The 13,609-nt window shown below is 37.9% G+C and overlaps 1 protein-coding gene across 3 annotated transcripts in view; it reads right to left on the bottom strand.

Moving 5' to 3' along the window:
* Positions 1 to 11,949, bottom strand: part of ARL13B (ARF like GTPase 13B) — a 75,935-nt gene extending 63,986 nt beyond the window's left edge. For all 3 annotated transcript variants that reach the window (XM_030860983.3, XM_030860984.3, XM_060297938.2), the window contains exon 1: positions 11,606 to 11,949. In XM_030860983.3, the coding sequence (XP_030716843.1) occupies positions 11,606 to 11,664 (59 nt within the window). In that variant the 5' untranslated portion in view covers positions 11,665 to 11,949. The remainder of the gene's footprint in view (positions 1 to 11,605) is intronic.
* Between the last annotated feature and the right edge of the window lie 1,660 nt (positions 11,950 to 13,609).

Raw genomic sequence — 13,609 nt, 5'->3', positions numbered from 1 at the left:
TGCCGAGCAAGGGGAAGGTGAAAATAGGAGGAAGGATGAAGACGTTCCAGACTAAGAACACTGCCTGAGAAGACACCACACCAAGGAGGTAAGAACTGGCAAGGTGCTGAGTTGCTGAACCCAGGCATTAAGAGCACATCTCAGGAAAGCAGGCTTAAGCAAAAGGAGAACATGCTTGTTACATTCATACACAATCACAACTCAATACAGCTGTGTATTGAGTCTAAAAGGAACCCGATATACTTCTACTTAAGGAACCAGTATCATAATATAGGTAATAATGTGACCTTCCCAGAAGTTGAAAGTGATCACTTAGCTCTTATTACAGTTATCCCTGAGTCTTGAATTATATACCAAACTAGAAAGGCTGACATGGAAGGACTCTGTTGTAAGATGTACAGTATGTTTCCACTAGTAACAAGTAACACATAGGGATTATGGGTACTCTGATAGATAGCCACAAACTTGGTGTTAGAGCAGGCTGTGTTCAAATCCCAAAATTGCCATTTCCAAGCTATATGACCTGGGACACATTATTTAACTTCTCAGAATTTCATCAGTAAGATGGGATAATAAAAATATCCATCCCATAGGGATGTGGTGAAATTACATAAGACATGTAAGTAAGGTGCACAATGCTTGTGGCACACAGTAAGTGCTCAACCTATAGCTGTTCTTATTACAGAATAAAATTCAAGACAGGGAGTCTACAAATGAGACCAGCAAGATGGGCAGGGACCAGATTATAGAGGAGGATTAATGGGTTCAGTTTTGCACATGTTGACAGTAGTGCTTGTCTCACACTGAAGTCTGAAGCTGGAGGAGAGACCTGGACTGGGATTATGAGACATATACGTGGTAGTTAAAACTATAAGAACAGATGAAAGAGCACAGAAGGAAGAAGAGCCAGGGGACAGGGGACACAGAACCCCAAGAACCTTTGAAGAAACCCTTAAAATTGTAGCCAGAAAGAAATGACACCAAAGAAATGGCAGCGATGGGAAAAGTTTCCGGAAGGGTTAAGAGATGAACAATATCAAATACTACAAAGTTTTGTAAAATAAAAGTATCTTTTTAGTAATTGCCACAAATTAAGTACCTCAGAAATAAATGCTCTCAGCTTTTCCCAAACCCTGCAATACCAACGCTTTGAATTTATATGGCGTGTCTTGATAGTTCAAAGCTATTTTACCCTATCATTTATCTTCATGCTGTCCCTGCAAGTAGAGCAGATACAAGTTACCCAAGGTTACAGTGCTAATAAAAATTAGTTAACAGCAGTTTCCATGGGAAGTTTAAAAACAATGGTTTGTAAAAATAATAATTATTATTTTAAATGGCAACTTGAACCATCTCGTTTATTGTAAAATTTACTCACATTTATACACACACACACACACACACACACACACACACACACAGATACAAACCAGATAGCCAGGTAGTCTGGCTCATTTTCATCAAAATATTTTGGAATTTTTTCCCCACATTTCAGTCTATCACAATCATAACCTACTTCCTAGAGCTAAGAGAAGGTAGATTACCTAGTAATAGGTAGATTACTAAGGTTATGAATTGCATGTTGTTAATAAAACCTAACCATGATGTTAATGAAAATCTAACAATGGCATTTTTCTGTTTAAAATCCTTAAACAGAATCAAATCCAAACTCTGCAGCCTCTTCTTCTGCCACTCCCCAGCAAGGCTTTAAGGCTGGGGTTTCCCCCAGTCCTTCTTGACCATGCATGTTAACACAGCAAATAAACCTTAACTTTTTCATGAAACTTTTCATACAGTCTTCTCAACTAGAACTTGTCTTAACTCTGCAGCCCCAGGATCAAATGTGCTGAGCATACATCATGCATCTTTACTGAATGAAACAACAGAAACATACTTTCTGATCCCCCATTTACTAAGTAAACACTAAGTAAAATTAAAATATATAACTTTAAGCTGAGAACATACTATAATGAATTTAATTTATATAAATCTTCACATCAAAGTAACAGTTCAATATTAGAGAATGTTATTAAAATTACCTATTTTCTTACATCAAACTGACTGAAGTTTTCTGAATAAATTTACATGCTTATGGTTTCAAGGTAATAATTAACAGTGAGAAATATTTTTAAAACTAAAATAATTCTGACTTAAAAAAAAAAGTAGGGATTGATTAAGAGAGCCAAAGACTGTTTTACATATTTTATCTCAGGGTCCCTTTTTATATAACAGATATAGAAATTAATATGTCTAAAATATAAGCCACATAATATTAGCATTTTGAACTTAGATTCAGAAAACATTTGTATTCTGAATCTTTTCTGAAAGACATTATTACAATCTTTTGAACATTTACAACTCTAAACTTCCTCATCTGTCAACTAAGGAAGACAATACTTCAAATGAGATAATTACATTAAAGCTATTTCTAACTTCAAAAATGTTATGCAAGTTAAAATAAAACACTTCACTGAAACACTATGAAGCAAAATTTAACACATCAAAATTAATATTTATTATTTAAAATATTTAAAACTACATGGAACAATTTAACAAATAACAAATACATATGAAAAGGGACTTGGGAATACTGTTTTATGATATATGTGTGAGAAAACAAAAAACTTACCACAAAAAAAATTAATACAATGAAAAAGTTTTACCAAAAACATTTATGGTGTGATTTTATTATACAAATGCACTATTTTCTGACATTTTAATTCAGATTGTAGAGTCCAGGATAATACTGCATCAAAATAACTCTCTAAATTTATGAAGCACCGGGACTGCCCTGGTGGCACAGTGGATAAGACTCTGTGCTCCCAATGCAGGGGGCCCAGGTTTGATCTCTGGTCAGGGAACTAGATCCCACATGCATGCCGCAACTAAGAGTTCACGTGCCGCAACTAAGAGTTCACGTGCCACAACTAAGGAGCCCGCCTGCCACCACTAAGACCTGGTGCAACCAAATAAGTAAATAAATTTATGAAGCACTAAAAAGAGGGCAAACCTTGGGGTTATATGCTAGCTTTGAAGTCCTGATCAAGTGAAATTCTTAGTATCAGTTTGTTCATTTCTAAAATATAAAGGGATAATGTAAACTATGAACTTTAGCTAATGATATATCACTATGTTCATCAATTGCAACAAATGTACCCCACTAATGAAAGATGTTAATAATAGTGGAAACTAGGTGGAGGGAGGGTATATGGGAGCTCTCTGTACTTTCTGCTGAGTTTTTCTGTAAACTTAAAACTGATCTAAAAATAAAGACTATTTTTTAATTGAAAACTAAAATAAAATATAAAGGGGTAGAATCAAAATATCTCTAGAGCCCTTTCCTAAAATTCTGAGATTCTTACTATGAATAAACAACAAGCTGTAAGGGGATAAAAAGAAGTGTAAGATATTCCAGTTCTGCCCATGGCACATCAGATAATCCTTGCTAATCTGTATGTACAGCTTAATTAAGAAATTAAGAACCAGCAATTTCTATAAATAGTCTAGGATTTACAGTTATATTTACTTAGACCAAGAAAGATGGCTATAGGGTGCTGTTTCCCCACTGAAAAAATTCCTAGCAGAGATAACATACCACATCATGGCATGTTTTACCAGATACCATACTGATACACAGAAAGCACCAATCCACATTGCTTACTGTGACATGTGAGCCTCTTCTTTTAGACTTGGCCACAGTGAATAACAATCTACTAATAAACTTGAATTAAAGCGTTGGTAGGCTGAATTGTGACAAGGAAAAACAAAGATGGGTAAGAAACTAGTTTTAGCTACTGGTTACCTCAGGGAAGGGATGGTGTGAGACAAATAGGGTGCAGGGAGCTTCAAGGATTTATCCATTTCTTCAGAAAAAAACTGAAATGTGATGACCAAAGGTTAATATTTGTAAAACCTAGGTAGTGAGCACATGAGTACTTACTATATTTTTCTTGTTCTTTAAATACTGGTAAAAATATGTTTTTACTATTTTAAATTATACTACGTAATTCTTGCTGCCAAAATTAGTTCCTTTAAATTGATGTTAATTTTCTGCCTCTCTAGGTGGGCTATTCCTGAAATCATGCTCCTGGAAAGCATAGGAAGCACAAATTTCTTCAAGACCCAGGTAAAATTACACTCTTTCCAAAATTCTGCTTCCAACCCTTGCTAGAATCTTGGAAATCATCTTTAAACTCATATATTCTATCCTATGTTATATTACCATTTCATCAACTAGATGCTACTTGGTATAAATAATCAGAATTCTGAGTATGTAAATGATAATATGTAAGGGTGAGGACCTGCTGACAGGGTCCAGATATTTACTGAGAACCATGACTTAACAGACCTTGTGTTCTGTGGCCTGGATGAAGGCTGCTCCCTATACACAAAATAAATTTCAACAGAGATTCAAATGTTAAAAATTAAAACATAAAAGTACTAGAAAAAAAAGTATAGGTGAATATAATCTTGGAGTGGTGATGAACTTCCTAAATATTACACTGAAAGAATGATATATTTGAATTAAAAAAATTTAATGTTTATGCTTCAAAAACCATCAAAAAATTTAAAAACATAACAAAAGAAAGAAAAATATCTGCAACACATACTAGAGTGAAAGGGTTACTAGTATAAACACTTAACAACTCTTTTAGAAAAATCAATAAGAAAATGGACCTGTGCCAATAGAAAAACAGCAAAGGGAATCACTGGGAAATTCTCAAAAGAAGAAATACAAATGTCTAAGGGAAAAAAAAATTTTTTTTTTGATGTTGGGGGTAGGAGTTTATTAATTTATTTTTGCTGTGTTGGGTCTTCGTTTCTGTGCGAGGGCTTTCTCTAGTTGTGTCAAGCGAGGGCCACTCTTCATCGCGGTACGCGGGCCTCTCACTATCGCAGCCTCTCGTTGCGGAGCACAGGCTCCAGACACGCAGGCTCACTAGTTGTGGCTCACGGGCCTAGTTGCTCCGCGGCATGTGGGATCCTCCCAGACCAGAGCTCTAACCCGTGTCCCCTGCATTAGCAGGCAGACTCTCAACCACTGCGCCACCAAAGAAGCCCAGGAAAAAACTTTTAACCTTAACAGTAATCAAGAAAATAGAAAATAAAAGCAGACAACATTTCCCCCATAACCTGGAAAAAATGAAAAAGTGATGGCTCCTATTTTTTGAGGAAAAAAGCACTCTCTTAACACTGCTGGTAGGAGTAGAAATTGGTTTAAAAAAACAAGAAGCCTTTCTGAAGAGCAATTTGGCAATATATATCACACACCTTAAACTTTTTCATATCATTTGATCTAGAATTCCATTTCCAAAGACACTTATATAAGGATGCTCACCAAGGCATTGTTGATAACAGTAAAAAAAAATTTAAACATCCTAAATATTTAATAACGGGAATAATTAAGAACACTTTGGTGAATCTATTCAACACATTACTCTGCTGCTATTAAAAATATGTTGAACGAAAATATGTAATGATGTTAATTATACATTAAGGCAAAATAAATAAATAAAAAGCTATGAAATAGCACTTGATTTTCTCATTATTGTTTAAAAAAATTTACATGTATGTAAGAGATTCTACACCAAAATACAAAAAATGGTAATCTCTGGTGGATAAGATTGTGAGTTAACTTAAATTTGCCCCTTTCTGCTTAACTGTGCTTTAAATGTTCTACAATAAACATGCATTACTTTTAAATAACAATAAATATACATTACTTTTAAATGTTTTAATTTTTTTTGCATTTTATTTTTTTTATACAGCATGCTCTTATTAGTTATCTATTTTATTAAATGTTTTTAAATAACAGCAGCTCCTGTCCACAAGACATCCTGTATGACTAGGCAAACTGAATAAACATTACAATACATGGTAAGTAGAGACCAATACAAGAGGCTAATAAGCAAACACGATGCAAGGTAAAGAATCTAGGCTGGAATTCAAAGAGTTTCCTGAAGGAGAGAATCTCCCAAGTGAGATTTAAGTATGATTAGGAACAGTCAAAAGAGAGAAGGGCATTCAGGGAGGAATGGAGGGACTAGAGAACTTAAATACCCCAAATCTGGAATGACAGGAAGAAAAAGAATGGCTTATGATGAGTCCATATAGCCAGGCTCAGGTCAAATTGCAAGTATTCTGTAAGTAATGTTTGGATGTTATCCTGAAGGCAATTAGGAAAGACTTAAGGTTTAAAATCAGCTGCATACTAAAAAGATCATTGACAGTATGGAGCATTAATCAGAGGGGAACAGTGGAAAGTCTGTCAAAGAGATCTGGGAGAGAAATAATGGAAACCTTATCTAAAATGGAGCAGTGGGTATGCAAAGGCTGAAAGAGTGCAAGACACACAAATCGTATTAAGTAGGTATAAACCAAAGGATTTGATGATTTGAGATAACAAAGCACAAAGAGGTGTGCAGGATTACTCTTGGCTTCTGATGTGGGTAAAAGGAAGGCAGAAGCAATTCGGCATGAGAGAAGATGTAAATTCAGTTTTGGATGTGTTCAGATTGAAGATTCTGTGGTAACTGGATATGTAAGTCTTAAGTGGTGGATGAGTCTTTGTGTTGGAAATATGGACTTGAGAGTCAATGTTGAGGTGGTAGCTGAAGTCTCTCTATATGGTGCGACTGACCATAACGGGAGAATATGTAGAAGAAGAAAAGAGAGTTGAAGACAGAACCTGAAGCCAACTTGGGAGTCAGATGAAGAAAGGCTAACTGGCAAAAAGAGATAGAAAAGGAAAGAGGTGGAAAGGTGAAAAAATTTTAAATTCAGGAAAAAGAAATAAGAGAATTCCAAGAAGAGAGTGATCTTAAGTGTCAATTGATGCCAAAAGATTGAAAAGCATCCATTGGATTTAATAACCAGGCAGCATCTGGTGTAGCAAGAAAAACTGAAGGGTCTGGGTGAAAGCCTTCTACTGCAGGAAGTTAAGGAATGCTTGAGAGGGGAGGAAGCTGAGAAGGTACCACTCATACATTGCCAATTGTTAAGTGTGGAGTAAAGGGAAGGAGGAAGGGTAGTGGCTGCAGGGACAGGGTTGTTTAGGATGGTAGACACAGAATAACAACCTCCCAAAGATGTCCACATCCTAATTCCCAAAACCCGTGACTGTGTTTTCTTACGTGGCAAAAGGAACTTTGTAGATGTGATAAAGCTAAAGGATCTTGGATGGGGAGCTTATCTTGGAATATCCAGGTAGGCCCGATGTAATTACAAGAGTCCTTCCTTATAAAAAGGAAGCAGGAGAGCACAGACGAGAGAAGACATTATGATAAGACGTTATGATGTTGGCTTTGAAGATGGAGGAAGGGGGTCACAAGCGAAGAATGCAGGCAGCCTCTTTCTTTGCTGGAAAAGGCAAGAAAAACAGATTCTCCCCTAGACCCTCCAGAAAGTATGCAAGCAATCTTGCTGACCCATTTTAGACTTCTGATCTCAGAACTGTAGGATAATAAACTTGTTTAAGTCACTAAGTTGATAGCAATTTGTTACAGCAGCATTAAGAAACATTTAATTTGGTTTATTTTTTAGGTAAGAGAGGCTTGAGCATGTTTACGTACGAAAGGAAGAACAGAAGCGAAGCTCTGAAGACAGAAGAGAGAGAGATTTTGTATTTTTGATGATAAAATTGGACAATAAATTTTTGGATAAAAGTGTAGGTTTATTCTTGTATCCCAGAAGTTCTGTGATCTCTGACTGAATACTGAACCCCTAAAGTTCCCAGGAAATGGGAAGAAATGGAATTCAGTGCACAGGTGTAAGAATTAGACTTGGAAAGAAAAAGGAACCCTTCTTCCACTAACAGAAAGAGAGCAAAGGAAGGTTATTTATACTGATAAGTATAAAATGAATTGAAGAAGGTAACCTACTAATCAGCACTTATCTCCTAAGATCAGAGGTATTATTTACTGAGTAACTACTATGTGCAAAGCATCAAGTACTGGCATACATTTTCTTTCTCAAAATGTTGTAAAACAAAAATTATCCACACTTGACTGGGGGGAAAGTGCCAAAACTCCTAAGATTCAGATGCAAATCTGTTTGACTCAAAACACTATATTGAGAAATCTGGCAGACACCACAATAACCAAGTGACCAAGGTTAACAGCAGCAGTAATAAGAGATATCAAAATCATGTACCTCTTGATACGATGTACTGAAAAGGACATTTCACCTCCATGGTATTTCCTTTACCCATTTATGCAGCAACATCTTTGTAAGGGGTATTCTACAAAACAATTGACAAGTACTCTTCAAAGTCTCAAGGTTATGAAAGACAAGGAAAAACTACAGAACTATTATAGATTGAGAGAGAACAGAGACACAACAAAGCAATGTGGAATCCTTGATTAGATCCTGGACAGGGAGAAAAAAAGCATTAGATGTTAAAACGAGTGAACTCAGAATAAAATCTATAATTTAGTTAATAGTACAGTACCAAAGTTAATCCCTTAGCTTTGATCACTGTATTATGATCTCAAAATAAAAAGTTAAAAAAAAAAAACACTACAGTGCACTGCTTCTACAGGAGCAAGCCACTTATCTGTGAGTATAGCTTTTAGTCTATTCAAGGTTAATTTTACATAGCTGCAGAGCCTACGTTAGGTTCTGTCTGGTGGTTAACAATAGCAGATACAGTGTTCCTGAATTCCCTAGCATCCTGGTCTGACTCCTGACCTAGACTGGTACTTTTAACTCTTGACCTCTGACTCCTGCCTTGTCCCTATCACACGTTCTGAACATGCCATCTAATCCCTGACCCCAGTCTCTAGAATAATATGCTCGTTGGGAGAGGATCTAAGTGAGAACAGGTGGGTAAATCCAAAGGGTGCAGTATACAGTAGTTAAGTCAGCAAAGTAATCTCAGAACATAGTGTATCAATAATGATCATCTTCTCTCTTACACACACTCACTTCTCACACTTACAAACATATCTTCATAAAATATAAACGTGCGGGACTTCCCTGGTGGCGCAGTGGTTAAGAATCCACCTGCCAGTGCAGGGGACACGGGTTCAATCCCTGGTCAGGGAAGATCCCACATGTCACGGAGCAAGTAAGCCCACGCACCACAACTACTGATCCTGTGCTCTAGAGCCCGTGAGTCACAACTAATGAAGTCCACGCGCCCTAGGGCCCGCGTGCTGCAACTACTGGGCCCACGAGCTGCAACTACTGCAGCCCGCATGCCTAGAGCATGTGCTCCGCAACAAGAGAAGCCACAGCAATGAGAAGCCCACACACTGCAACGAAGAGTAGCCCCTGCTCGCCGCAACTAGAGAAAGCCCGCGCACAACAAAAACCCAATACAGCCAAAAAATATATATGCATATATATGTATAAAAACATGAAGAGGAATCTCAATAAGGAACAGCACAGCCTAAAACTTAAAAAATACAGCACAAATACCTAAGCGCACAAAATTTGATATATTTTTTAAAATCAGCTTGCTCACCTCTTATTTATTCCAGTAAATGGACTACTTCCTTAATATTTACTTAAGGATTTGCTAAAGAGTAATCAAACTACATAAAATACTATGCAAATATTATTCAGCCACTATTATGAACCAGGCATTGAACAAAGGTACTTAAAAGATAGGTGTAACCCAATTTGTTTTTAAGTCCTTTGACAGTTAGCTCTATCCAACATTGAGAGATTTTACCCATGTCCTTCATATTATGCCATGATCTAGATCAGTGAGGTCCAATAAAAATACACTGCAAGCCACACATATAAGTTTAAATTTTCCAGTTTAAATTTTCTAGTAACTGCCTTTTAAAAAATGAAAATAAAAGATGAAAATAAAGTACATATTATATTTTATTTAATCCAGTATATGCAAAAGTTATCATTTCAACATGTAATCAAACTGAAGAAAAGACTGATAATTTACCTTTTTCCCTTCTGCATATTAAATCTTCAAAATCCACTTTGTATTATACACTTACAGCATCTCAATTCTGACTAGCCACATTTCAAATGCTCAACAGCCACATGCAACTAGTCACTACCCTATTGGACAGCTCAGATCTTGATGCTACTACTTATTAAAGAAGAAAATAAACTGAGTTATAGGGTTAAATTTCAATTCTGCTTTATTAATCAAATCCAGTTATCTGTTCTACTTGGAAATCAATACATCCTCTGTTCTCTGAACTCTGTCTTTTCTTTAATCATCCCAGAGACTATTATACTATAGCTACTGGGAGAAGCAAACACAAAGAATGATAAATTAAATTGAAAATCCCTTTGGAGTGCAAAGTTTTTGAGTGTTTTTAGTTAAAAGGACACATGCTACTACTGTGCTCTCTTACAAAAATAAAAATATATTTTTTAAAATATAAAAAATATATTTTTTAAAAACCAGACATAGAGAAAAACATAAAGGGCCATCTATTATGAATAACGCTCCCATCTTCGTAGAGACTAGGCAATCAGACCAGAACATGATTAAAACAAATTAAATCAGAGTCTACACACCCAAACACATCTTTGACTCTTAAAAGTTGATCACATCACTTATATCTAAAAGATTCACATCCATTTAAGAGTTAATGATCGGAGAAGAATTCAAAAGTTTCATTTAAAGCAAATTTCCAAATATAGGCATATAGTTTTCCTTATAAGTGTAGCTTTTCAGAGCCATTCTTTAAAGGATAGTTCACCCTTTTGGCAAATACTTATTTGAAATGCTAATGATTGAAAAACCCAAAACTTTTGCTATAATTTACCCTTGGCCTAATTCTAAAGTAGAATTATAAAAAATCTACATTATTTATAAAGACCAACGAACTTAAGGCTTCTTTATTGGTTGAGCAGCTCAATTTTAAAAGCATCATTTTCACTGACTTCTTCCTAGCATAGTGCCTGGCACATGGTATTTTCTCAGCAAATGAATGAATAACAAGTAGCAGGCTCTAAATATTAATACATCTAGCATTCAAAATGAAACAACAAGAAGTGGACTCTTTCAACTAAAGGGCTTAATCTCCTATAAAAATTGAAGCTACACTACAGTTAAGAACACTTTCCATCAGTTATTCTCATTTAATACAAAACTCCTAAAGCATAAATACTATCATTCTCATTCAATACGAGGAGGATGGGGCCAAAAGTGGTTAAGTCATATAATTATTAAGTAGTGGAGACAGATTTCAGGCCCAAGTTCTCAAACAACATGTGTGTGTTGGGAAGGGGTTTGTGGATGTTATGAAAACTATATTCCATTCTTCCCTATTAAAAAAAAAATTCCCATTACAAAAGTTTCAGAGGAAAAATATACACAATTTTTCCACACACACACACAAACACACAAACACACACAAAATCCACAACTTTTTAAGAAATTAGGACCCATTTAAATTATAACAATAATACGCATTACGGATGAGAACTTAATTGCAACTAAACATTAAGTCTACGTTCTCCTATCGCTCCCTGAGGGGATATATCAAACTGGGAGGGAAAGCATCCCCTGCGGCCTGGGAGACTCGTCCAGGCGCAGAGAGGACAGGCGGCGCCCCGTCCTACCCCTGGGGCGCAGCTGTCCCTCTCCCCTAGGAAGACACCCGGCCAACCGGCTCCAGCCTACCTGACGGGCTCCCGCCACCGCTTGAACCAGCTGCAGCAGTTGGCCATCAGACTGAACATCCCAGGCCGCTCCTCCCGCCACCTCCCATCCGAGCCCGGAGCGGAGATGGGCCGCTAGTTGTCCTGGGCCGAGTCTGGGGGGCCGCCGTCGCTGCGACGCGCCCCTGACGAGGATGGGCCCGGAGGAGAGGCCGGGAGGGAGGTGAGGGCGGTCAGTCCGAGAACCAAGGCCAATAACCGCGCCGACCAGCGAGCGGAATACTGCGCTCCTCGCGCAGGCACAGCGAGGCCAAAGGCGCAGTTTCACAGACCCGAGAAGGGTTTGCGGGGCCGACCAGAGAAAACCCCCGCGTCAACGTGCTGACGTTGGGAAAGCCCTCCCCAAGCACCGCCCATGCACTTCTCCAATCATCACTCGACGGCCCGCCGCAGAGGGCTCTGAGTGGCTAAAGCGGCTCGGCTCCCCGCCCCCGCCGGAGAGGCGGGAGGGAGAAGGGGGAGTGGTCTTGAAGACTGAGGGGGAGGGGGAGCTGAAGGTGGTTCTCGTAACTAGGCAACGGAAGCGTCTAGAGATGAGTTGAGGCATTTCCGACAGATCTTGGGCTAAGACCGATCTGCATACCCATCCAAACTGTGTGAGAGTGCTGCTCCTCGTCTGTCTCCAACCCCAACTGAGATCCAGAGATCTCAGGTCTTGTGCATGTTTTGTTTTGTTTTGTTTCATGAAGCAAGGATGAGGATACTGTAGAATTCCAGCCAACTCTGGCTGCACAACTACAGAAACAATACACTGGGGCAATTAAGTTAAGAACGAGGGGAAAACTCATTTGCTAACTATCCAATAGTTCAGATGAGAGTGAAGTTTTAATCTGTATAACGTTTATTGCTGTTTGTTACATAAACTGTGAAATGGAAATTTATGATATTTGTTGTGTGTGGGGTTGTTTATAGAAGAAATAATATGCTCATTGTAGAAACTGTGAAAAAGGAACAAGATGAAGAGAATAAGATCTCACACTCACCACCCAAAGATAACCAGTGTTAATATTTTGATGTATATTCTTTCCAGGATTTTTAAATACATAGATTGCTAGCTATTTGGTTTCTGCAAGATGGAGAGCACGATCTACTGGCTGTTTTGTAACATGCTTTATTTTATTTAAAGAGATATGTAATATCTGCTTTTCCTTTATATTGTTTGGAAATAAGTAAATGACAAGTACATTCCTATAGAAAAAAAAAGAATGCATTATATGTAGGGACCCGTGTGTCCATTTAGTCTCCACTTAAATATATATTTTCAAATCCTGGTAAAAGGAGAGAGGGCGCTGGGAAGCCCAGTGTATCCACGAGAAAATAATGGTTTGGGATTAAGGTAGATCTAGTTTTAAAATTATTTTCTGGGCTTACCTGGTGGCGCAGTGGTTGAGAGTCCGCCTGCCGATACAGGGGACACGGGTTCGTGCTCCAGTCTGGGAAGATCCCACATGCCTCAGAGCGGCTGGGCCCGTGAGCCATGGCCACTGAGCCTGCGCGTCCGGCACCTGTGCTCCGCAAACGGGAGAGGCCACAACAGTGAGAGGCCCACATACCGCAAAAAAAAAAAAATTATTTTCTGTCTTTTACTAATTCATGTAACCCTAATTCAAACACATATACATCTCTTACAGCTTACTGGCTCTGAACTCAAGTACCCTATCTGTAAAATGACAATGAAAGTACCTACTTTGCAGGGTGGCTAAGGTGATGAAATGAGATAAATAAAGCTCAGGTGCAATTTCTAACAAATAATAGATAGCAGATTTTTGAAGTTGGTGTCACCTGTCCCATAAATATTTATGGTATATATCCCCCTACCTCTGTCTCCAAACTGCTAGGGATCTTGTTCACTATTCTTATTGTCCTGCCTTGATAACTTCAATTTTCTTTCCAGTTGCTCAAGGCTGTATGACCTCAACTGGTTTTCCTAACTAAACCGGCCCTTCCTCATCAGTGCTAGACTGTC

Source organism: Globicephala melas, chromosome 4 (assembly GCF_963455315.2).
Source record: "Globicephala melas chromosome 4, mGloMel1.2, whole genome shotgun sequence".
NCBI lineage: Eukaryota > Metazoa > Chordata > Mammalia > Artiodactyla > Delphinidae > Globicephala > Globicephala melas.
This window is presented reverse-complemented; position numbering and strand designations above follow the sequence as displayed.